This window comes from Hyalella azteca, unplaced genomic scaffold (genome assembly GCF_000764305.2).
Source record: "Hyalella azteca isolate HAZT.00-mixed unplaced genomic scaffold, Hazt_2.0.2 contig14630, whole genome shotgun sequence".
Classification (NCBI taxonomy): Eukaryota; Metazoa; Arthropoda; class Malacostraca; order Amphipoda; family Hyalellidae; genus Hyalella; species Hyalella azteca.
Genome location: NW_025944508.1, coordinates 27,566 through 54,914, shown reverse-complemented (window position 1 = coordinate 54,914; position 27,349 = coordinate 27,566). Strand labels below are relative to the sequence as shown.

Sequence of the window (27,349 nt, the reverse complement as noted above, 5' to 3'; positions counted from 1 at the left end):
AAAATTCCCATACAGATGTGTATCAAATGATATGTCATGTCTATATAGTTTTGTGTATCTAATGATTAGATATTGTTAATGTTTCCATCTCATAAATTCCAGATGATAAATCTCACAATGGCCTCTGCCAAATTGAAATGTGATGTGTTTGAAAACTTGCCATGCAATACAGTTTTCAGGTTCAGAAAACAAGCTGGAAGTAAATATCACAAAGTTATAATAATAGATGAAGCAAATTTGTCAGCAGTCTTCCACATGTACAAATCATTTACCATTTGGGTTTTGGATAACATAACTACTGAAGTGTTGACAGAGGAAATTGGCAAGATACTTGACCAACTATCACGCATATCCCAGCTCCAAAAAGTGATTTTCATCTTTGCATGTGGGTACTCATCCCTTCTTTCAAGAAAATCAATGGCCAACACCAACTCAATTAGCAGCAATTGTAAAGATTGCTATTTCTATCTGTTGAATGAATCACCAGAAAACATAACTCAACAGATGCAGTTGGTGAGATCACTTATAATGGTGAACAGTCCCCAGTGCTACTTCCTGCCTGTTGCATTGCCACCCTTCTCATTGGAGTTGCATTTATTACAAGTGAAAGGAGACCATCAAAAATGCTGCCCTCAATTTGTAAAATCTCTATCTACTCTAACTTCATTAGAGATCAGTCAAATGCAAAAAAATTTGGACCTTCTGGTAGCTGAGTATAATAAGCAAGTATCATTTCATTGCTTGAATGTGAAATTGCCTGTCATAGATTGGTCAAAAATTTATTTGACAACAAATAGATTGACAGAGAGGCAAAGCATTATCATGCAGAAAATAAATTCCATGATTTGTGATTTCATCCACTCAATATATCAGGAAGAGTGTGCTAAAGAGCTTAAACACATTCAAAAGGCCTTACAAGATGAGGATGTGGTGATAAAAGAAGAGCAGACAGAAGAATTTGATGTAGACACATCAGTGCCTCATGACTGCAATGAGAATTCACTTGCTGCAATGGAAATTTCTCAGCCTATTCCTGGAAGTGAAAATATAACTGATGTCAGGGACTTGTCTTTACTTGAAGTAAATATAGATGCTAACAATCAAGAGATGCTTGTAAGCCAATCTCCTTCTGGTGTTAATTCTATGGTTACCTGTGTAGAGTCGTCTGCGTTGTCAAAGCTGGATGAAGAAAAGAAAATTGACAGTCGAGCATCTGAATTACTAGATTCTAATGCTGCACTTTCTGGGAGTCTGCTGTGCTCTCCTGCAAAGTCTAGAGCTTCACTTGTTGAAAGTAGATTAAAATCAATTATATGTGGTGATAACTTGGTTGCTTCACCCTTGAACAAAATGAAAGCAAAGAAACGTCTTGATATAATATCAAATGAGGATGATGTAGTACAGCTTGAACCATCAAGTAGTAGAGGTTCTTGCAATGCAGTGCCTGCTGAACCCAAGTTGCCAGAAGAGGAGGTCCAGGTTATTGCTAGAGGAAGCAGGTCAAGAAGAAGTAGCAGTGTTTTGGTAATTAATGATGGTAATTCACTACAAAATGATGTTGAAATCTTGAGTCCTGTGAAGACTGGAAACAATGTTGCATCGAATTCCAAAAACATTAATGAGGTTAAAAAAGTTACGATCAGAGAAAGAAAGATGAAGAGAAGATCCAGAAGAAATAATGTGTTGAAGTCTTGTCAAGATCTTGTTATACTTGATGATTCTTCAGTCATCAGTGATTCTTCTATTATGAGTTTGAGTACTCCCAGCATTTTGGATGCTGCACGTGATGACGAGGTCTCATGTACATCTTCTGACTATGCTTCGTGTGATGAAATTACTGATGTGCTTTGTGTAAAGGTTACTGGCAGGGATAATAAAGCACCCCTGCTTAGGCCTGAAGTTGAATGCTTACAACTTTCAAAAAAGCAAGTTTCTCCACCAAGATGTAAAACTAGAGATAATATAGCTAGTCCATCAATTTGCAACACTGCTGCATCATCTTCCAGCTCAAACACAACAAGTGTAATAAATTTGCCCCTGGGTGATGAGCCACCAACAGAAAATGTGCCATTAGTTGCCTGTGAATCTTTAAACAAAAACAAAGGCAGCAAGATGGACAGAAAGAAGACTGGACCAGAACAAATAACTATCCAAAACAAAGAAGCTAATCAAATAATCCCATTGCAACTGGAGATCAAAATGTGAGTTTTTCATCTTTGGTTGTTCCCCATTAGCAGTTTTCTCCAATTCCAGGTTTTGTTTCTCAGCTGCCTTTTTGCCTTTTATTAACAATTATCAGGACTGTTCCTTAAATATTATTTACTTTTTGCTGCTTTTCTCTGGTCATAGTGAATTCTCTTAATCATTAATTTTATGTTATGCATCATTCAGCTATCATATCATTGAATCAGAACTGTAAATTTTGCTTCATCCGCTGAGTGACATACCGTATGGCATTTTAGTTTATTAACTACATAATTCTTGAAATTTGTCGTAAGATTGGTAAATGCTCTGAAATTCTCCTTTGGAATTTCTTTGTTTGGTTTCATGCTCTGAATCCTCTATTCATTGTCACTTGTGCCTTATGTGTGGTGATTTTATTTACTAATCCTTAATTTTTGTTTCAGAAAAGAAGAACCTGATGCAGCACATCCTACTAACGGGTGTGATGTGTCTATTTTCAAGCGCACTGAAGAATCAGGTAAATATCAGATGTAATATATCTGATATATTATCAGGCAATATATCAGTTGTGCATTTTATGGTTCCAGTGATGAATTGTAAATTTTTTACCTTGTGGGTAATGAAGACTTTGCTTCTACTTCAATTTAATTACTGATTTAATTCCAGTACTCCACATAAGTTTAATTACTTGATAAAGATCTTCAATTACAAATCATTCTTTGGTTAGTACTCTTAACTCAGTTTTTTTGCATGAAGTAGATTTCAATTGCTCTCTGTCTATTGCAGGAGCAAAACATTGAAGAATTTTAGTATTGGCTTACAAATAAATTATAAGATCGCAAGTAAAAAACAAAGGGAAATTGATGATGGATAACATCAAATTAAATGTATAACTGCCCAACCAACCAAAACACAACTGCTCGTAACCATATTTTCTCTACTTTTACTCTTATGTTTTATAGGAAGAAGCTTCTGTGCTACACAAAGAATTTTGAAAAATACATTTTCTCCTCGATGATATGATGCTACTTTGCAGCTTTCAAGCTGAAAAGAAAACTTAGCTCATTAGTACTGTACAAATCAACCTGCTCGCAAAATTTCATATTGATTGGAGCTTATGAATTGAGTTCCCTGAGATCATTTGAGCATGTAATCATGAACTCATTTCAATGAGAGACCCAAAAAAAATCGTTATTATATTATCATTTTATTATTGATTATTATAATTGTTATGTTCTTTTTTCAGGTAATGTGCTACGAGTGTTGATTACTGAAGACAGGTTCTTCAACCTTGCTGACTTGCTGAGTGATCAGAACTGCAAGAACTACATGCACCTGAGCTGTCGAGGAGGGCTCATCTGGCGATACATCAAGCCAATCCTCAATGCTGTCAGGGAGACCATGGACCTGAAGATGAACAAGAACAAGCACCTCCTAATTGCCGTCTGTCTCGGCTCGGAAGACATTGTTAATTCACTGAAGTTGCCTGAGTACAAAAAACACGCTCCATTTATTCACTATGGCAAGATTACTCATGGGGTGGCGCAGAAAGTTAGTAATTCATTGATGGCCTTAAAGGGTAGAATATTACAGTTATACCCAAGGGCACGTATTATTTTCTTCAAAATCCCTGCGTTTTCTAAAGAAGGAATGTTGAAAAAAATTATTGAAATGACAAATAATCGTATTCGTGATATCAATTTTCGTGACAAAAGTGTGTCAGTTTGCCTTTCCCATGATTGTCCCTATAAGACTCACTCTATGGGTCATCAGTATGTGCTCACTGAAAGATTCATTGAGAGCTGGCTTAAAGTATGTCAGTGGTACCTTAAAGTTCTTGAAGATTCTGTTGAAAACACTTGCACATCGGGTGATCATGTCGAGAAAGTCTCTCTGAAGAGAAAGCGACGTTCATTACAAGAAATTCCGGCAGTAAAGCATACGAGAAGAAAACTTAGAAACAAGGACTACATTAACACGCACACAAACATAGTTTGCTCCACTGCCGGAGGTCGAGCAAACTTGAATCAAGTTTCAGATCAAGCAACAGACTCTATTTCGGAAGTTGATGTTGAGAGAGCGACTGTTGATGATGAGTCAGACGAGACTGTACTGTTCAGTGATTCAGACACCGAAACTAACAGCGTTTTTGACCAGGACTTGAATGACCAAATAACAACCATGGTAATGTTGCTTGGAAGCGCAAACGAAAGCAATCCTATAGTCAGGTTAAATTTCAACAAAAACTTTTTATCTACTAATGTCTGCGCTCTCATTGCTGTTGGTAGAATCACAAATGATCGAGCACATGAAAAACGCCTCCTGGAAATTGCGTGTACATTGAAAGAAAGCGAGACCAGCTCGCCTGTTCCCCCTCATTTGAATGCCCAGCAAAAGAAGAGCATCATTTTGGGCATCGGGAAGGCTGTGGACTATCTTGATGACGCAACTCTCAGCCAAGCTGCCAACGATCTACTCTACACCTCTGTGCTGAGCCTCAAGAGGGTCTATGTCTGATAGGGCTATACTCAATGAGTTTATGCCCCATATGTCTACACATGATGAGTCTACTACGTCTGATGTGTCTATGGCTGCTAAGACAATATATACGTGAGGTTTCTGCTGCTAATGAGATCACATCTTATAAATTTGCGCCTGATGAGTCTACGCTACATTTGTCTTCTAGAACGTTGCTGTTGATTCCTCTGAAGTGAATCTGAGAGTTTTTTGGCATGCGACCTGTATTTTTTACGCCAATATGAAGCTTGTATTGTGGATGGCAAGGAAAAGTGCACATGGTTTTGAATTGAGCAGGAATCAGACGACCTAATGTTGGCTACGGAAGTAAAGAAGATTATTTCTAGCAACTAGCATTGAAGTTTAATCAACTTGAATTATATAGCTTGCTCATTGCTGTTGCGTGATGGAGTGAGTTGTAATTATGTTGTGGACTGAGTGGTTATTGAGTGGTGGAGGGAGTGGGTAGTGGAGTGAGAAGGTTTGGAAGCAGACCTTCAATTTTAGCTTGCCAATTATCTTTTCTGCCACGGTATGCAAATAGTTATAATCATAGTTATTTCACGTCTTCTTAGTCTTAAAAGTTTTCTGTCTTAGTTATTTCACAAAATATTTAAATATGTATATCCTTTGTAGTGAAGAAACTGTTGCAATCCTCACTTAGATTGTTTGCATGAAGAACTTAATCAGATTATTGACTAGAATTTCCCGTGGAGCTCGGGTTGGTCAAGGCTTTTGATGTTGTTAGATCGCAAGTTTCTATACGATTTGAACCCATTATTTTCTTCGTTGTTCTTTGACCTGTTGAAATACCTCTCCTTGGATTGAAATACCTCTCTTTTCCAAGGCAGGATAAATTATTCATGGTTGATTGTTACAAGTTAGCAACATAATCAGTTGTGCTTAGCATAAGTGGAAAAGCTCCATGTTGTTTTGGGATGCAAGTGTGACGGTTTTTTTTTACTTGATGGTTAGGCGATCATCAACATGCATAGGTAAGACCTGCCTTCTCATGCTTATTATTTTACTTTATTCTTGCAACCATAGATTTCATGACGAAAATCCTTTCAGTTCTTCCTTTATAAGGAAGAACTTTCTTTTTGTTTGTCCCTTAAACTTCCTTTGTTAGGTAGGTCATCTTGGGATATGCGATTGTCGTCACACTGATAACCTTAAAAGGGCTTATACAAGTCATATTTTGTTAATAATTTATGACCATTTCCATTTTTATTATGGTTTACGATTATGTTTTAAATTGTTTAAACCTCGTCTTGTAAGAAATTTCGTACTGAAAGTCTACATTGATCATAAAAATAGAAAACCTCCTGTTGATCTCCTGCCTCGTTCGTGTATGTGGGCTGCCTGATATGGATTATATTGCACCTATGATAACAGGTTGCATGTATAGCGTTATGTCTAATGTGCACTATGTTTAACTTCTGGAATAGGTTGCATGCCTAGCGTTATGTCTAATATGCTATGTTTAACCTCTGCAATAGGTTGCATGTCTAGCGTTATGTCTAATGTGCTATGTTTAACCTCTGCAATAGGTTGCATGTCTTGCGTTATGACTAATGTGCACTATGTTTAACCTCTGTAATAGGTTGCATGTCTAGCGTTATGTCTAATGTGTTTCATATTGCGCGAATGAGAAGAGTACCGTATATATGTCTTCTCCGCCCACTCGATGCTTCTAGAAAGATCATTGTGTATTTTGCCAAAAGTTAGAAGCTGTTTTTGGGCTTGTTACCATCATGTATCATTTGTATCAATGTATCATTTACGTACGTCTGCTACGAGCATCTGATTAGTGCCGTGTAAAAGAACGGCCGCACATTATTGACGATGATGTCATGTTTGGCGGTTGTAAGATCTAGTTTAGCAGAGATTATTATTTTTATTCCTATAAGTTATTTGTTGGGGCTGATAAATTATTGATGATAACTTATCCCTGAGGTTATCAATTTAATAATACCTGTATTACATTTTTTACCTGATGCCAGTGTGACGTTCTAAATAAAGATTCTTGGAAGATTCGTGGGTTTTTCATCATCGAAGAACAGACTGGAAGACCATTGGAAACGAACTCCTCGAAGTTGACTGGAGATCAGAGTTCCTGGACTTAAACGCCGAAGCAATGTACAACTAGCTGTGCGAAGTATTACTGCAGGTATACGCACACTGGCATGTGCGAACTTCTGGGAGCGCAGTTTGAGAAAGTATTCAGCAAACCCCGATACTCAAGACAAGAGAACGAAATTGGATTCATTAAAGAACTGCCAGTGGGGCAGGTGATGATGAACTTTGCGTTTGAAACACCGGATCTAGAAAGGAGTATCCAAAAATTATCGACTTGTTCGGCTCCCGGTCCAGATGGGGTCTCTGCCGTGTTTCGGAAAAAATGTGTGACTATGCTATGGAAGGGTGGATAGCTAGAGGTCAGCATAGCCCAAGTCCACAGTGCGATTCATATACCTTCCCGAGCGTAACGCAGCCGGGCATCTTCACGGCTTTTGACATAGAGCGCCCATCACAACAGCGCCGTTCAGTCACAGGCCGGAGTGCATACAGGCCGCAGCACAACTGGCCGGGGCGCAACAGGCCCTACCGCAACAGCTACTCCTAAAGTAACCTAACCTAACCTGCGCCGCGTGTTGCGGTAGGGCCTGTTGCGCTCCGGCCAGTTGCGCTGCGGCGCTGTGGAGCAGTGACTGTGTTATGCAAAGCGGATTTACTGTTAGCCGGAGTTACCCACAGTTCATTGGTCTGAGGCTATGTGTAGATATTGCATACTGATGGTTGGCCCAGGGCCTGTTTACGAGTCAATATTGTTACCCACGGCTGCGCTCCCCTATGGAAAACATCATTGAAAGCAGGAAATGTTCCTAGTTACCTAAAACAAGGACTAATAACACCAATCTACAAAGGAGGTGCTAGAGACAAACCCCCAAATTACTGGCCGGTTACATTAACATCACACGTAATCAAAGTATTTGAGAAGGTTGTTGCCAGAAGGTTGGTGCAGTACATGGAGGAAGCTGACCTTTTCAACAGAATGCAACACGGTTTTAGGCGAAACTGCTCCTGTTTGTCTCAGCTGCTGGAGCATCACTACCAAATCCTGGCCATGCTGGCGGAGGAGGCCGGGGTGGACGTGGTGTATTTAGACTTCGCGAAAGCATCTGAAAAAGTTGACCATGGAGTGTCAATCAGAAAATTAAGACTACTGGGGGTCGGAGGTATATTTTTGTCATGGATCCACAACTTCCTAACAGAAAGACTACAAGTTGTTGGAGCGAAGATAAGGTGAAGAGTGGAGTACCACATGGAACGCTACTCGGCCCAATCCTCTTGCTCATTTGCATCGCCGACATAGATGTGGCTGTCAACCACGCCACAGCATCGTCATTCGCGGACGACACCAGGATACTAATGACCATAAAGGTGCTTGCTTGTGCACGGGGATAGTGCAGACGGCTAGTAGATCTGGCGAGTGTCGGTCGCTTGGTGACAATCCGGCAAGTAAGTCTGTTGTACACAAGGAGAGTATTTTGGCAAGTTCAGGGCTTCACTCCCCGTCGCGCCAGTCTCGATGGTCGGGACTGCCTCAGTCCGGACTAAAAAAAAACAGTTTTTCAGGCGTCAGTCTCGCAGAGTCTCATAGTGGAAACAGGCCTTAACGACGCACTGGCGAGCGCGAGCGAGAAGATAGCGGCACCTTGACAGATCTGCGGGAAGAATCGCTTTCCGTGGCAGGGCCGAGGCTGTTTAACGTCCTATCAAAGGATCTAAGAGAGGGGGAGTTCACCCTGGAGACCTTCTAGAGATGGCTGGACGTGTTCCTGGGCACAATGCCTGATCGACCTCCCCTGTAGTTACCAGCAGCGAAAAGCAAGCAACAGCTTCGTGCATCAGCTGGCCAATTGCTTCCCTAAATGCAGGTAGGGTAATAGGAGGATGCGGTCAGAGGTTTCGTGTTTATTTAGTTTGATGTCAACATGTACGGTAAATAGGCCCAGTGTATAGATATCACAACACCTATAAAGAACTACTAAGGAAGGCATGGCAGAGAACCTCGCGTGTTGGCGTCAGGGCAAGAATGAAGGGCTCGGGAATCGGGATAGGCCTCCGGGAAAATCCGGAAGTCTTTCAAGAGGTTGCCATAGTTAGGTATCAAATTGTGCTATGGTTGCTGTTCTAGTGTTTAATTTTATAATTGTTCTTATCGGATCTTAAAAGTATTATAAAACACTTAGCAAATTATGTATGTTATAGTTGACTATGATTTTTGTTGTTACTGACCGTTGTTACTGACCATTGTTACGGATGACAATATGTACAATATTAAGTTAGCAAGATGTCTACATCTTATCTTATTCTAACAATACTGCCGAGATCACTACAGTATAAAGGTGCTTGTACACGGGGATAGTGCAGACGGCTAGTAAATTTGGCTAGTGTCGGTCGTTTGGTGACTATCCGGCAAGTAAACCTGTACACATGGAGAGTATAAAGGCCCGTTTCCACTACGGGACTGATTTTTAAGGATTGAGACTGGCCTGAGACCAATAAGCCACATGGCTGGGCCTGAAAACTGGCGTGCGCGTTTCCACTACGTGTGTGTGCTGGGACTGAGACTGACCGTCTGGGCTACCGCACTCGCTGGCCTTTGAAGATAGATTATGCTGCCGCTCTTGCTTTACTAGCTGTTGTCACTATGAGCAGGAGGAAACAAAGATCTATTTACCTAATAGCAGTTATGAAACGCAAGAATGGTTTCAAACTTCTCATTAACGTAGTTTATCCGTGTAATATGATGCATTCACCAAGGAATTAAGAAACAGCATTATCTTATTATACTACCTTTAATGTGTCGAGAAAATTAAATGTAATAAATACGTCACAATGTATAACCATGTCTGGTTTTTGGTCTATAGATTTAGATAGGTATCATAGCGTGTTTCACAAATGCTACTACTATTATTAGTTTATTATTTATTGTGTTTATTTACTATTTACTGAGGATACATACACTGTAAGTACAATTAGAAAATTAAGATTTTTCAATTGACGGACGAGTGAATCCATGTTAATAAACTGATGAAATCCGTTAGGTTAGGAAGTATTATTTTCATCGATGTTCGTGGATGGATTGGTTACATTAACATCACACGTAATCAAAGTATTTGAGAAGGTTGTTGCCAGAAGGTTGGTGCAGTACATGGAGGAAGCTGACCTTTTCAACAGAATGCAACACGGTTTTAGGCGAAACTGCTCCTGTTTGTCTCAGCTGCTGGAGCATCACTACCAAATCCTGGCCATGCTGGCGGAGGAGGCCGGGGTGGACGTGGTGTATTTAGACTTCGCGAAAGCATCTGAAAAAGTTGACCATGGAGTGTCAATCAGAAAATTAAGACTACTGGGGGTCGGAGGTATATTTTTGTCATGGATCCACAACTTCCTAACAGAAAGACTACAAGTTGTTGGAGCGAAGATAAGGTGAAGAGTGGAGTACCACATGGAACGCTACTCGGCCCAATCCTCTTGCTCATTTGCATCGCCGACATAGATGTGGCTGTCAACCACGCCACAGCATCGTCATTCGCGGACGACACCAGGATACTAATGACCATAAAGGTGCTTGCTTGTGCACGGGGATAGTGCAGACGGCTAGTAGATCTGGCGAGTGTCGGTCGCTTGGTGACAATCCGGCAAGTAAGTCTGTTGTACACAAGGAGAGTATTTTGGCAAGTTCAGGGCTTCACTCCCCGTCGCGCCAGTCTCGATGGTCGGGACTGCCTCAGTCCGGACTAAAAAAAAACAGTTTTTCAGGCGTCAGTCTCGCAGAGTCTCATAGTGGAAACAGGCCTTAACGACGCACTGGCGAGCGCGAGCGAGAAGATAGCGGCACCTTGACAGATCTGCGGGAAGAATCGCTTTCCGTGGCAGGGCCGAGGCTGTTTAACGTCCTATCAAAGGATCTAAGAGAGGGGGAGTTCACCCTGGAGACCTTCTAGAGATGGCTGGACGTGTTCCTGGGCACAATGCCTGATCGACCTCCCCTGTAGTTACCAGCAGCGAAAAGCAAGCAACAGCTTCGTGCATCAGCTGGCCAAAATGAGGGCGGATGCACGATAGTCAGAGGCCGCGATCCTTCGTGGCCTGGGACTGCTACGTCTGAATCAAATATACTTAGGATAATAAGGATACTAATGCTAACTAAGGAAATATTTACAAAACGAATGCCTCGACGCCATCATTGTCAGAATAGCGGTACAAATTAGCGATGGATTTTTTCAAATTACCTAATGTTAGGAAAGTGTTCATATTCTAGCAATTAATCGTTACCTCTATAATTGAACTATGTTCCTGAAACCACTGAGAATATTCATATCTTTGTCAATTATTTAATAGAATAAAGACAGAGCGCTATCATCCGTATTCGATTATTTTTTGTCGCCAGAACGAAGAAGCTTAAAACTTAAAAGAGCTTAAGCAGCGAGTGTGAGGAGGCTGATCTTTTCTGTTCATATTATTTCTCGTTGATATTATTTAGACAACTAAAAATCGGTTGAGGAAGATGTTAGAAGTTATAGTTTTAATAATAAAAAGAGAACCATCCAACGGTTTGATCAGATGTTTTCCTTTGTAAAATGCCCGGAAATGCTACTCGTATGTGCTTGAGGCTGGACACCATCTCCATCAATCATTCAATAAACAGGTCAACTAAATCAGAAATATTATATTTTTCTTCCTTTGTAAAACAATTTTAGTAAAAATTCTTTTTAATGACATTTGAAACTTCAATATGTAGAAACCGATCTACACCTTTAAAAATTTAACGCACAAAGATTATTTAGATGAAAATGTTTGCCGCTGCCTGTCTCACAACTTCTACTGACTTGCGCTTTAAAACTTTGTGCAACGGGGTTTAATTTATTTAGTATTTAAAAATCTATATATATGTTTTGTGATTGTCCAGATCATTGTAGAAATTTTCATAATTCGCACTTTGATATCTTGTGGAACTTGTGCATATGTGTAAATAAAAATCGTAAGATAGTAATGACCATATAAAACTGATACTTCACCTAAGATATAATGTGATGCAGAAATCTACAACACGTCCAACAATTTCGATGCATCCTGGTATGTGTTTATTAAATATATCGAACATTTGTTATGCTACTTATTCCTCCCGATTCAAAATAGCACTTGAACTAACCGATTAATATGAATATTAATAAAAAAATGCAAGCTCATCCGCATCTTGAAGATCAATTAAATAAATGAGATGAATATAAAATAATAAATTAAATAATGATTTAAGCCGTAATTAGGCTCTACGTAAGCAACTTGTTTGTGACAGGAAAGCACGAGCTGGCCGGACGCCTGACCTCAGCACCGAACATGTGTCAGGATAACACACTTCCTTCTGCTACTCAGTGTCATCTTGATTTGCTTATTTCGTGATGAAAATCCATAACGGTTCATTATTACTGTAGTGACAACTATTATTTGTTGAGAGCTCGTCTTGAGATTCATCGTTAAAAAAAGGTAGACGATCTGTATAATTTATAATCATTCATTTTCCTTATAATTATCGTTTTCACTGCTTCAGCAAAGCCTATTTTATACTAATATGAAGAATGAAAAAGTTTGCTATCATACTTCCAGGCCTCAACAATTACATCATCCAAATGCGCTCAGCCAACAACTCAGGGCTAAAGACCCAGCAAATTATTAGGTGCCATTTTCGTAAGAATTTAATGACCCAGGCGCATCAAATAGTTAATCTTGAAAATTATATTGTATTAAGCTTCTTTTTTTGTTGCAAGTGCTCGTTTTTTAAATAAACCATTCCAAATTGCAAACTCAAGCAGAAATTATGCAAAATATGACTGATTACGTCAGACTTCGCGATGAAAGCAAGCAGTATTTTGAATGTGCTGGAGAATTTTTGTGTCGAGGTCGCAGATACGCTCATAAGATAGGTACGCAGATACGCTAACGCGTGTGCACCGAAGCGAAGTTTTGAACTCTAAGTCATTCTTATAAAACGCCGATTGCTTGTAATTAAAATGACTGAACATTGAACAATCTGTTGTGCTGTTTTTAAACATCAGAATCTTTTCCCAGAACTGACAATACTTGCTGCTCATAAACACCACGCACTTACGTCATACCTCTGACCGTTGGTGTCAGGCTGTTTCCTGCGCCGAGGCAAGTGTCGTAGTTACGGGCACGACATGAAGCTCTGAGGTTACAATTATATTGCTGAGGCATTAAAGTGATGCAGCATTGAACAAGTACTTTTTGATAGTCAGAAAATCTCTGCGATGCCTCTGTACATTTTTTATGGATTGGTGGAGTTTGTATCGAAAGTATGGTGCAGCTTCTGAGGCTTTCTTTCGTTTTCAATTTGTTCTTCTTACTGTTGCCTGACATTACCGAGAATTATTGTTTTGGTGGCAAACGGCGATTAGGTAAACGGTTCAGACACTAGTCTAAACTCTTTTAACTGACCAAAAAATGAATTCATTGTGCCTCTTAATCGTCACATGACGCCTGATTTCTAACTATAATTTGTGAAACAATAAATGTAAATGATACGGTATAATCTCTCCAGTATAATACCGAAGGGTGGCCGACCGAGTCGCTAAGATAACCGAGTCGTAAGTTGAGGGTTTGAAATCCGCAGCTTTTTGTTAAAACTTTGGTCGACATCGACCAGAAAATAGCCGAACGATTATTTCAGGAATCGGCTACAGGCCAAAATGGCTTAACCGAAACTTGCACTTGTAAATATTATGAATATATTAGCAGCCCACTAGGCATCTGACGTTGACGTAAGGAAGATAAAACGTTTTATCAACAAAATCAACTCGTATGTAACGCGGTTTTAACGTCATTAGGCCGAAGGGAGGCTGTAGCAGTGCACCCATCATCTACCCAGCGATAAGTGTTCAGTACAACGTCCCTGGTGCCGATATCAGCCCTGCTCTGGCGGGCGGATGCTGGAGTTCGTCTGGCACAACCAACACGCGGGTGCCCACGAACCTCTACTTTAGTCTCCTCCTTACTTAGCTATACTTTAGTCTCCTCCATACTTAGCTATACTTTAGTCGTCTCCTTACTTAGCTATACTTTAGTCGCCTCCTTACTTACCTATACTTGAGTCGCTAGCCCGCACTTGCCGCCGCTGAGTACATAGTAATTTATGTCGGAATGTTGGATGAGTTGAGTGAAATGCGAATTTGTTAAGTGTTACTACGAGCTGGAAATTGTGTCATGGAATGGAACTTACAGAGATATATGTCACGTATTCCGTTTTTTGCTTGAAAAAAATCAGAGTGAAAATTTATAAAATGTGCAGTGTTTTCTAAGTGGAACATTCAGGGAAATATAATTGCAGTGAAATCATTTCCTTCAAATTTTTGCGGGTAACCTGCGAGTCACTAGACAGGATATTTTGGAAGGTATGTACATATGTCTTCAGCGATATTTTGTTTAGAAACGTTCAGCCATTTTCGTGATTCTCCATCAACCGATGCATTGAATTTGAATGTTTCGCTTTACAAACTAAAAGTTCATCTTTCAGGACATTTCCATCGTAATGAACGTTATAGCATCTTCTTTCTATGGTCAAGTACTGAGCTCTGTAATTATGCTTTGGAAATGAATTACGAGTTTATGAGATTTTGAACCAACGGGAAATTCATATAATAAGAAGCTTAAATTATTACAAAATAGATTTTAGCTCGCAGATCATCGCCTACATCTTCTGGCGCCTTAAAACGAAGTAAATTTTCATGGTGTAAGTATTATTACCCAACTAATTCTGAGGTTTTATAATGCTGATTAAGTATCGATTAATGGAAAAACTGTGTTAACTCCTTTAGCCTTCACACCTAATTGGTGTACAATTATTGGAAGTCCATGAATCTTTGTCTAAAATAAAACTGAATAAATGTTGACCAAATGTACAACATTTTTCAATAAAAATGGCAAAAGCATCCGATTCAAGATAAAAATTAAATATAAGACTAAACATGAGTTATGGAAAAAGATTGTTTCAACCAGCTTTCGTCCAAATTTCCTCTGAGCGGATAATTTTGAATATACTATCATTACTATGAATACTAATCGATCGTTTCGTTGCACACGTGTTTCTTCGTGCCCATAGAAATCCCCTTGCCCCTTTTATTTTGTTAGACTAAATACTTTTCCAGTGCATAATTTTCATAATCAAGTAAAGAAATAAAATTGCAACAAATAATAACATTTCCATGAACAAATTGAGATTTTATGATTCGATGCTTCAAGCCTGCACAATTAATCCAATGTTGCAGCAATCGAAGACGCAAATTTTTACTGTACATTTACCAGTCTTTTATAACGCTAGAGCATTCCGCGTTTTATTGCTGTTCAATGAATACGTTTGCGGTTAATAATACGGTTTGCTAAATTTGTTGACAAATTTGCTGTGAAATGAACGAATCCCACAACAAGCTAAACGAATAGAACCATTAATCTTAGGTCGTTTATATAATATAGGGTGCAATTTTTAGTTCAATTTGGTTATTGAAGGCGCAAAATGTGCAAGGCCTGTAAAGATGATTATGATTATGATATGATTTAATTGATTATGTATCTGAACTCTGTTCAGCTGCATAAAAAAAGCAAACTTGTCTCTGAAGCAAGCTCAGTTCGTCGACTGTGTTCAGTCTGCAAACTCGTCTTACGTGATATGCTAATTACATGAAGACTGTAAACTCATCATATATTCAATTTGAACTTATTTTTAGAATAAACAAACATTAAAACATGTCAAGAAAAGATATAGGCGTCGAGTGATTTTTTTTCAAAGCCAGCTACCGTGAACAATATAACGATTATACGATATGACTTTTTATTACTACTGTCCCGCTAATTCCATCAAGCTTGTGTAAAGTGTGCATCACTGAGAGGAATGAGTGAAGTTTTCTCCATATGTTAGTGCATTTTTTGCACTTTATGGGTCATCCTAACCTAGTTTGGCCCGACGAGAGCGTATCAGTGCTACGTCCGCTCCCTGGTCGTGCTGTGAGTGAAAAAAATGTTTCACTATTTAGATTTTAGACCATTTGATCCATTCATTCATGTGAGTTTATATGCTTTTCGATACTCACTCATTATTATTATTTTTATCTGGACGTGGCAAGTTGTGCAAGTCTCATAATCACACGTGATTTATGGTGTACACTCCACAGTTTACAACCGTACGTCGAATGACATTACCAGGTCAATAGCATACGTTGCTCTAGATCTGCTTGCTAGATATTGCGCTAAGCCTCATCTCAGCTACTTTTCTTCACCTAAATTTCAAATTTTGTCCACTAATATCAACACTGATCTCTACTTCTGATATCTTTAGAGCGGAAAAGATCGTGTACATTTATGGGCTGAAATGCGTTTTGAATTCCGTGTAAGGATGTATTCTTTAAATATAAATCAGATGATTTATATTAATGTTATTCACTAAAAAAAAGAAAAACAGGAGTTCAAAGTGATGCAAATGACATGTGTTTGTCATTTATACTAAACTTATATAATAATATAATTAACTAATTAAAAATATTGTTGACTTTTGATTTGCATATTTTAAGCATTTTAGGTGGCAAGCGACACACACCGTCAATTGTTTGAAATGTAATTATTCTATTTATAAAAAAACATCTATAATCATGAAGCATATAATAATTATGAAGTAATGATATAAAGTTATCAATTTCGCTAAACATTCGTTACATTACATTCATTCCATTAATGATATTTTTTCTTATATCATGATCCGTCCATGGGCATATATATTTTTATCACATTCCGAACTGTAATGGCTTCTTTGATTTATTTTCTTCTCGTAAAAATATTCACTAAAACTTGCAAATTTTTCGCAAGACTTATATTAATTAATTATCAATCGTGGCGAGGAAAGTTTAAAAAGCGCAAAATGAAAATAAATACATCCGCTTCCACCCGAGGGCGCTGTCTAGGGGATGACTAAATTATTTCATATAAATCTATGCTATAACAACAAACACTGCACTAAAATATATTAAGGACATCCCTTGAATAATTAAAATCTATGTTCCTTTTCACGTAGAGTTGAACCAACACGCATTGTTGCTATAAATGAAATTTCATTTCAGTTACATCAATTCTTCAATTCTAATAATAAAAAATCTTCTCATAGTACTTTCATGGCATACCAATCGCTTTCTACTGATTGGATCATAATTCGCATTCCTGATTTGTGAGAACTCGCATCAGTCGATATACATGCGCACTATACATAAGAAGTAACTTTTGATTTCACTATTTATACATTTTGATTCAAGGACATTTTCACACTTGTATTATGATATTAAGATTTATAATTTACAGAGCCATTTTCATTGCTCGTTGTACCTTAGTACCTTGAGAAGCCTTGGCTTGCTGTGACATTCGTCTTAAGATAAGGTTGTTATCGTCATGTGTGATACTGTTATCGTCGGGGTCTGTCTAGCAGCTAGTTAGCAGCTTCAGTACAAGACTTGACCTAACAAGCCTGGTGCGCACTCTGCTCTTTTTGACTATCAATTTTCAGTATTTGATGCGTATTTGGGCTATCAATTTACAATATTTTATGCTTTATTGGCCGCTAATTTCAATATTCTATGCAGTTTTGTCCAGAAATTTTCAGTATTTGATGCGTTTTGAAGCTAGCAAATTACAGTATGCGATGCGCTCTAGGCAATCAATTGTCAGCTGTGATATGTTTTGGCTATCAAAATCCACTATTAAATGCTTGCAGAGTCGCACTCAAGAACTGATGAGCATCACTAAGTGATAAATTCAGCGTAAGAAGGTATTTTGAACAGTTAAGTCGTTAGTTATCAGTGAAACTTTCAACTTTTTATTGTTATTCGTTTAAATATTTGTGCTGCTATCATATCTAATAAGGTTTCTGTTTGTGATTGTAATTACCAATTGCTATATATATACTGAGAATTTTGGATATGTAAGCCATATGAAATATTCTGACGTTCGCGTGATCAGATCTTTCTAATTATTATCTATACAAAGTTCAGGTCTGTAGCTTTTAAGGGTTTTGATGACTATTTAATATAATCACGCATTAATATACAATATCTCAATTTTGAAGATATTTACAGACTTTGAGTGGTGAAAGAGTCTGTTGCATTTATTACTTTGTGAGATGTCGCTGAGAACTTGTTCAATAAATGGGGCACTAATTAGCTTAGTAATTTGATAATACATTGATATTGGAAATGTCTGGGCACTGAGCTAATAGGGACAAGTTAGGTCCTTTGTCTCATTCCACTGGTAAGATCAAAAGTCCCTTTTAAAATTATAACAGTTCGTAACATAGAAAAGTATAATGATGCTCAACCTGCCTTAAGTTATCAATTAATTTTATTCGTGACTCTAATGCAGGCGTTGATTAACTATTTGTAGTGGTTTTGTTTAAAGTTTATTTTTACGTAGCGATTTGTTTTATTATACATTAAAATTGAACATAGGAAGAATTATGACTAGACGATAAAATTATAAACATTTGTGACCGAAAAATGTATTAAAACAATTCGCAGACTGAACTCCTAGTTATAAATGAATTAAAAATTTTCAGGAGTGCCCATCACATATTAGTTAATTGGCTTGAATAATAATTCAGACTGAGTTTGAAGAGCGAACAGCATAATTGAGCCCGTATGTCGACAATCCGTGTTGAGAATCATACTTAATACTTAATACTTAATAATACTTAATAAGAATACTTAATATACTTAATACATACTTGATATACATACTTAATAATACATACTTAATAATAATAAACCTTGACCGCGTGCACATACGGAGAATTTCAACGCAATCAAGCAAAAAGACGGATTTGCAATCACTGTTTCAAGACAATCCCACAATCCAACGCTGACCATGTAAGTTATGTAACAATATTCTCGCAATTATTTATTTTAGTCATAAAGCCAGATGAGTTAATGGTCATATTTTTAAAAGCTCTTACTGCCACCCCCATACCCTCTGCCACCCCATACCCTCTGCCACCCCCATACCCTCTGCCACCCCCATACCCTCTTCACATCGACTTTTCTACTCCATACAAGCGGCTAATTTAGCTCAAGATTTACATGTTTATTTTATCGCTGTGTTTACAGCTGTTGATCATTGTTGATAAAATAATATATTAATAAAATATTAATAGATGCTATAATGTAATAATAATACATAATAGATAATATATCTCCAGCTGTTACTATTTTCATGTCAATAATATGTATATCTTTATGTGAAGATTATTTAAATTAACCATTGCAGCTTGAGGTTGTCTATTTCATCAAGTAATTAATTAACTTCTGTATAAATAACACGCTCTGAAGCTTACAGAGACTGTCATTACATGCTTAACTAAGGCTTACAGGCTTAACTTATATGAGTTCACTAAGAATCGTGTGATAAGACAATTAATGAGCCGTAGCTCGGTCTTGCTGAAATTATATAGATAATTTTCGTTGTATGATTGATAATTGTTGATAATTATCGTTAATATTGAAATCATGAAATAATTTTTTAAAATGTATATATTTTAGGAACGCAATAAACTGGGCAGGTTGGCCTATAGGTGATTACAGTTCAGAGCACCGAGATAGGAGCAGTGAGTTGTGGGTTCGATCCCAGCTCCCTGCGAATAGTTCTGGTCAAAATGGGCGACATGGCTGGGTGGTTAAAAATATCAAAGTTTGGACAGGGATCGAGTTGCGATTTCGAAACTTCAACAAGGTGTAAAAATTCTGTGATATCTAGCGCCGGAATATTTCTAGGTGCAGAAACAACACTGAAACAATTATTTATATGGCTAATACTTATAATACTATCAACATTAATATAATCATTACTATTACTAGTAATAAACAACTAAGGTTGATTTGTTAATATGAATCAAGTCTCTTGTGTCTCGGCAAATGATATCATTTCTGATGTTATACACGCCATCATCAAACACTCCGCACGCTCAAGTTTTGTGATGCTGATAAGAGTTCACACTCAGACGGCCTGCGTTATTTGATGATGGCAAATAATAATGTTCGTCTTAAATTCAAGAACAAAGCCATGATTTGCCGATAATGATTCCCTAGTTGGTAAGGTAAACTTTGTGTTGTCATTAAAAGGTCTTTGTATAATCTGTTGCAAAGTAAGACAATACATCTATATAATCCTACGCTGACCATGTAAGTTATGTAACAATATTCTCGCAATTATTTATTTTAGTCATAAAGCCAGATGAGTTAATGGTCATATTTTTAAAAGCTCTTCTGCCACCCCCATACCCTCTGCCACCCCCATACCCTCTGCCACCCCCATACCCTCTGCCACCCCCATACCCTCTTCACATCGACTTTTCTACTCCATACAAGCGGCTAATTTAGCTCAAGATTTACATGTTTATTTTATCGCTGTGTTTACAGCTGTTGATCATTGTTGATAAAATAATATATTAATAAAATAGTAATAGATACTATAATGTATTAATAGTACATAATAGATAATATATCTCCAGCTGATACTATTTTCATGTCAATAATATGTATATCTTTATGTGAAGATTATTTGAATTAACCCTTGCAGCTTGAGGTTGTCTGTTTCATCAAGTAATTAATTGACTTCTGTATAAATAACATGCTCTGAAGCTTACAGAGACTGTCATTACATGCTTAACTAAGGCTTACAGGCTTAACTTGTATGAGTTAACTAAGAAGCGTGTGATAAGACAATTAATGAGCCGTAGCTCGGTCTTGCTGAAATTATATAGATAATTTTCGTTGTATGATTGATAATTGTTGATAATTATCGTTAATATTGAAATCATGAAATAATTTTTTAAAATGTATATATTTTAGGAACGCAATAAACTGGGCAGGTTGGCCTATAGGTGATTACAGTTCAGAGCACCGAGATAGGAGCAGTGAGTTGTGGGTTCGATCCCAGCTCCCTGCGAATAGTTCTGGTCAAAATGGGCGACATGGCTGGGTGGTTAAAAATATCAAAGTTTGGACAGGGATCGAGTTGCGATTTCGAAACTTCAACAAGGTGTAAAAATTCTGTGATATCTAGCGCCGGAATATTTCTAGGTGCAGAAACAACACTGAAACAATTATTTATATGGCTAATACTTATAATACTATCAACATTAATATAATCATTACTATTACTAGTAATAAACAACTAAGGTTGATTTGTTAATATGAATCAAGTCTCTTGTGTCTCGGCAAATGATATCATTTCTGATGTTATACACGCCTTCATCAAACACTCCGCACGCTCAAGTTTTGTGATGCTGATAAGAGTTCACACTCAGACGGCCTGCGTTATTTGATGATGGCAAATAATAATGTTCGTCTTAAATTCAAGAACAAAGCCATGATTTGCCGATAATGATTCCCTAGTTGGTAAGGTAAACTTTGTGTTGTCATTAAAAGGTCTTTGTATAATCTGTTGCAAAGTAAGACAATACATCTATATAATCCATGGTGCTGATAGACAACACATTGCAATGCGTGGTGAATTTAAACGATGAAAAAAAATGTTATTTTTATACAAGTCGGGAAATTAGGTGGCGTTGCAGTTACTATCACGTAGCTGCAAGCAAAGTAATAGCTATTTCGGCATCTGTACTCCTCGCAAGCAAGATCCCCGCACTCCAAAATTCAAATGTGTTATTCCAAGGATCCTCATACAAGTAAAAAAACATATAATATTACTGAATCACAATCAACTTTATTATTATTATTAATAATTTTATTAATAGCGTGGTTGTAACTATGTTTTGAGATAGATCGAATGTTTTAATCCCCTCTAGCAAGACTACTGCCCTATCTGTGTTACTAACCTGCATTTGATATGGTTATCTTAGTTTGTTATATATAGCAACGCTCCGGATAATCTGTGATTAAAGAAATTAATCTGTACTGTTTATTTTTATTATATATAATAATTCAAATCACTTAAACTTGGTTAGTGTTCATCACTAGACATTACACGGTGCACGTTCACTCAGGTCGAGAATATAACGTCTTGCGAAATTTACAAGCAATATAATTTAAAAAGAAGCAAGACAGCTACGGAGATTTCTTTCTCGGGTAAACAACTACGTTTGTTCAAAGTTGCTTCTTCTCCCCATTATTTATCATTAAAAAAAAACCTTAATTTTATTGCGACAAAATATTCTTTGGTTTATCCTTGAAGATTTATTAACGTATTTGTGATATTGAAATTGACACGCTATGAATGTCTCATTTTCCCAGTGTACGTACTGAATATAACATTGAATGCCATCATCATTCATTCACTGAGACTGAACGAGTTTAATCGTGAGCAGAAAACGTACGACATTTTAGGTGTATACTTCTTAAAATTATTTTAGGACACTTTCCTGCTTCACTGCTATCTTCTCCTACTGGTATATATAAAATTTAAACCTCAGTTTTAATTAACTTAATTAATTAATTTAAACTTTAACTTCGGCTTAACTTTTTTTCGCTTAATTGATATCCCGTACCCAAATTAATCCAAATACATTAATTTTACAATGGCTAATAGTGTTAATACTTCAGCAAAAATGCACGTTAATCTAGTCATAAAGATTTGAATGACGCTGTCCAAAGACAATCAGATGACAATGTCCAAAGACAGTCAGATGACAATATCCAAAGACAGTCAGATGACAATGTACAAAGGCAGTCAGATGACAATTTCCAAATACACTCAGATGACAATATTCAAAGACAGTCAGATGACAATGTCCAAAGACAGTCAAATGACAATGTTCAGTCAGATGACAATGTTCAAAGACAGTCAGATAAATATGTCCAAAGACAGTCAGATAACAATGTCCAAAGACAGTCAGATGACCATGTCCAAAGACAGTCAGATGACAATGTCCAAAGGCAGTCAGATGACAATGTCCAAAGACAATCAGATGACAATGTTCAAAGACAGTCGTATAACAATGTCCAAATACACTCAGATGACAATACACAAAGACAGTCAGATGACAATGTCCAAAGACAGTCAAATAACAATGTTCAGTCAGATGACAATGTTTAAAGACAGTCAGATAACAATGTCCAAAGACAGTCAGATAACAATGTCCAAAGAGAGTCAGATAATAATGTCCAAAGACAGTTGATAACAATGTCCAGAGACAGTCAGATGATAATGTTCAAAGACAGTCAGATAAATATGTCCAAAGACAGTTAGATAACAATGTCCAAAGACAGTCAGATGACCATGTCCAAAGACGGTCAGATGACAATGTCCAAAGACAGTCAGATGACAATGTCCAAAGACAGTCAGATGATAATGTCCAAGACACTCAGATGACAATGTTCAAAGACAGTCACATAACAATGTTCAAAGACAGGAAGATAACAGTGTCCAAAGACAGTCAGATGACAATGTCCAAAAACAGTCAGATGACAATGTCCAAAAACAGTCAGATGACAATGTTCGAAGACAGTCAGATGATAATGTCCAAGACACTCAGATGACAATGTTCAAAGACAGTCACATAACAATGTCCAAATACACTCAGATGACAATATTTGAAGACATTCAGATGACAATGTCCAAAGACAGTCAGATGACAATGTTCGAAGACAGCAGATAACAATGTCCAAAGACAGTCAGATGACAATGTTCAAAGACAGTCAGATAACAATGTTCAAAGACAGTCAGATGACAATGTCCAAAGACAGTCAGATGACAATATACAAAGACAGTCAGATGACAATGTCCAAAGACAGTCAGATGACAATGTTCAAAGACTGTCAGATAATGTTCAAAGACAGCCAGATAACAATGGCCAAAGACAGTCAGATGACAATGTTCAAAGACAGTCAGATAACAATGTTCAAAGACAGTCATATAACAATGTCCAAAGACAGTCAGATGACAGTGTTCGAAGACAGTCAGATAATAATGTCCAAAGACAGCCAGATAACAATGTCCAAAGACAGCCAGATAGCAATGGCCAAAGACAGTCAGATGACAATGTACAAAGACAGTCAGATGACAGTGTCCAAAGACAGTCAGAAGACAATGTTCAAAGACAGTCAGATAACAATGTTCAAAGACAGCTAGATAACAATGTCCAAAGACAGTCAGAACACAATGTCCAAAGACAGTCAGATGACAATGTACAGAGGCAGTCAGATGACAGTGTCCAAAAACAGTCAGATGACAATGCTCAAAGACAGTCAGATAACAATGTTCAAAGACAGCCATATAACAATTTCCAAAGACAATCAGATGACAATGTTCGAAGACAGTCAGATAACAATGTCCAAAGACAGCCAGATAACAATGTCCAAAGACAGCCAGATAACAATGTCCAAAGACAGTCAGATGACAATATTCAAAGACAGTCAGATGACAATGTCCAAAGACAGTCAGCTGACACTGTCCTAAGATTAGTCAGATGACACTGTCCAAAGACAGTAAGATGACATTCTGTTTCATAGCATTGAGGAAATGCAGATAACCAAGCATTTATTGCAGCCAAATGTAGCTCTTATTCCAACTGAACCAAATGCATATTATTGTAAATTATATATTTTAACAAAAGAAGATTGCAGGACAAATTGTAGCCCCGGTGCTCGAGCTATGCAACGCTCGCATTCATGAGAGTTTTCGCAAAAGGCGCACCAAATAGAATAGATTAATTATAGGCTTGTGTAGATCACAATTACAAGGCCAGTGAACAAAGTAAATAAAACCATTAGCAGGTTGAATGTTGATAAATTTCACTGTCATTTTGTGCCATGGTTTCGCTCTGCATGCGGGGACCAAGTGTGTTCATGAGACATAATGAGACAGAATTAAAAACTTTGCACGCGATATGTCAGCTGTCAATTATTAGCTGTCTTCCTTGTTATCAGTGACTCCGGCCGTAAGTTGGAGTAGTTTTCATGCATTAGTCACGCAAAGTTCAAGTATTTATGTTGAATGAAGAATCTTATCTGACGATATAAATTGATGCAATCAGTTCTGTTGACATGTTGAAATTTTCTTCAATGAGACTCAGAGACTTTTACCGAGAAATCTCCTTATCCATGTTGATACCAACAAGCTTTTTAATCGTGATAGCTGGCCCTTGAAAAAGTATAAGATTGAAATCATCAACGAGTTATTACAGAACTGACAGCATGGGTAGCGCAATTTGAATGATTCACAATGAGTTTCCGAGAAAAAAATAAGGTTTACCTGTAATATTTTCACTTTGTCAAAAATAATACAAGAATGTTGCGGCCAAGAAGAATGTTCAAAAATTTCTACACTAATTTGTTAGAACAATGAACATATTTCCACCTCACTACTACTACCGAGAATTTAATCAATTTACACATTTTGAGAACCTCTGCGGAAGAGCAATGATCGAACGAGAAGCAAAAACAAGAAACGTGTAAATGGGAATGAGATAGAATGCATATTTCATTATTTTTAAAAGGTTTGAGAATTAGGGTTTGATGTTGCAGTGAAGGCTTCATATTATTGGATATTGTGTGGTCTCTGGCAGATAGATTCGTGTTTCCATGCTTCCCCCGCCGATTCATTTTTTTTACTGATATGTTGTAATTGGAAAGATAATTATAATTGGTGCACTATATTTACAGTATTAAATTTGTCTGTATGTCGATTCGTTTTCATAGACATTGTAATGGATAAAATTAACGTAAGCGTTCTATGAGAAATATCACATGAAATTTATCGCTCTCATTCGGCTCAGTCTTCAAGATATCGGTATGGATAGGATTATAGATAATCGTTATGGAGCGGATTATGGATGAATGTTCTTAGAAAAATTTCAATGACTCTGTAACTATGGCGGTGAACAAACGCAGCATTTATAGGCGAGCTATGTAACCTTCACAAAATGCTGTTTGATTATACATTATTGATCCACATATTTTAGTCAGATTTTACGATAAATTCATTGTCTAATATTTCTTATTTACTCTCCTTAATATAAACCGAAAATTTTCTCTATCTTTGCAGCCCATCAACATGTGGGGATGGACATCATAATTAAGACAAAAGTAATTTTAAAATCTGTCTGCAATCTTTGAGTGGCATACTACACAGTAAAGCCACACGGTGCAGCTTATGTCTGCAATCACTGAGTGGCATAAAAATACAATACAGACAATCACACAAGATGACACATCAGCTGGCAGTCTCCCTGACAGTTCTGTTAGCCGTCAGCTTTGTCTCTTCTAGTGAGTCCTTCAGTAGTTATGATTAACTAGTTTCTTGCCTGCACAGATATATTTTTAGTATTAATTTCAAGCTAGTTCCTTCCGTCCACTGAAATATTTCAGCGTTATAAATTAAAACAGTCAAAAACTGTGGGTATCCTTCTTTGACGAGATGTGAACTTTGATTTTAGTTTTTAAGATAATTTTAATCGAACTTGATGCGCAATAACATCAGAAAAATGCGATCTTGAATATGAAAAAAGTTGAATGACCTGCTTATGGATAATTAAACTTGACTGATATCTAATTATATATTAGCCGTTCAAAACGTCATTTATTTCAAAACGTTCCTTAAAAATACAAATTGGTCTAATTGAATGGCAGCAGTTTTTAATTAGAACACAGCATGCGTCACCGCCTTCACGCAAATATCATTTTTGCGGTATTGAATTGACTGCCAGAAGATAAAAAAACTAGATATAACTTTAAGAACAAATGCACATAACTAACGCAAAGAGTTTATCAAAAGATGAGAAATTTTGTTAGCAAAATAATGTTTGTTTCAGCGGTCATAGACGCGCCAAGGATAAATCTGCCGTCGCAGGGTGACAGCTTCGTCGCGGATGTCCATTCCTCCGTGCGATTCAAGTGCTCCGGCTCACGGCCTGTCCAGTGGCGGGCGCAGCATCAAAACGTATGGAATCATAGAATATAATTATGATAAATTTGCACTATTTGAGCAAATAGCTGTCCTCTGCGCCAATGGCATCAAATAAAAATGAAGCACTGATATTATTGGTCGAAAGCTATCTTCTACAGCCAATGGGTTCAAATGAAAGCACAAACAATATTTTTCATCGGCTGTCTTCTACGGTCAACGCTATTGAGTACAGCCACTAACATTGTTTTTTTTTTTAAATTAAGGTTTGCATTTACCACCAACGTTTTAAAATGATAGTGACTACATCCTGTCATTTGAATTTAGTCTCGTCCGCGATTCGCAACCCTGTAGGTTTACCAGATTTTGTTAAAACTTAAAAGTACAGAGAAGTGCGTATACTTTTATAAAAAACTGACGATTAAGGTTCAATGGCTCGATTTCTGGAACAACTCACGATAAATTGGGATTGTAGGAACAAAAATTTGACTTTCAATGCTGAAGTTAAAGGAAAAATAAAGATGGAAAAAGTTGAAAAATTTAAATTCTGAAGTTGAAAAATTCAGATAATGTATTGTGGTCATTGTCTGCTTATTTAGATAATAAGTTAAGAATTTATATCAGCCAGACAAAACGTCAAGAAAATTCCAAATATTTTTCATCAAATAATTTTCAC

At 37.3% G+C, this 27,349-nt stretch overlaps 2 protein-coding genes across 2 annotated transcripts in view; both read left to right on the top strand.

Moving 5' to 3' along the window:
• Window positions 1–102: 102 nt before the first annotated feature.
• LOC108679818 lies at window positions 103–6,735 on the top strand. Its single transcript, XM_018168546.2, has 3 exons — window positions 103–2,201; window positions 2,628–2,701; window positions 3,431–6,735. Exons 1-3 carry the CDS (start codon window positions 103–105, stop codon window positions 4,699–4,701), a joined length of 3,444 nt encoding a protein of 1,147 aa, XP_018024035.1. The 3' UTR covers window positions 4,702–6,735.
• Window positions 6,736–14,314: 7,579 nt separating this feature from the next.
• Window positions 14,315–27,349, top strand: part of LOC108679815 (platelet-derived growth factor receptor beta) — a 35,399-nt gene continuing 22,364 nt past the window's right edge. The window contains exons 1-3 of the mRNA XM_018168541.2: window positions 14,315–14,518; window positions 25,816–26,036; window positions 26,582–26,709. Coding sequence (XP_018024030.2) covers window positions 25,976–26,036; window positions 26,582–26,709 — 189 coding nt within the window. The 5' untranslated portion in view covers window positions 14,315–14,518; window positions 25,816–25,975. The remainder of the gene's footprint in view (window positions 14,519–25,815; window positions 26,037–26,581; window positions 26,710–27,349) is intronic.

Excerpts from the sequence above, each read along its gene's own strand:
- LOC108679818 (XM_018168546.2), top strand. The coding sequence starts at position 103 with ATGATAAATCTCACAATGGCCTCTGCCAAATTGAAATGTGATGTGTTT. Across the intron at positions 2,202-2,627 it reads TTGCAACTGGAGATCAAAAT|AAAAGAAGAACCTGATGCAG; the intron begins GTGAGTTTTTCA and ends TTTTTGTTTCAG. Across the intron at positions 2,702-3,430 it reads CAAGCGCACTGAAGAATCAG|GTAATGTGCTACGAGTGTTG; the intron begins GTAAATATCAGA and ends TTCTTTTTTCAG.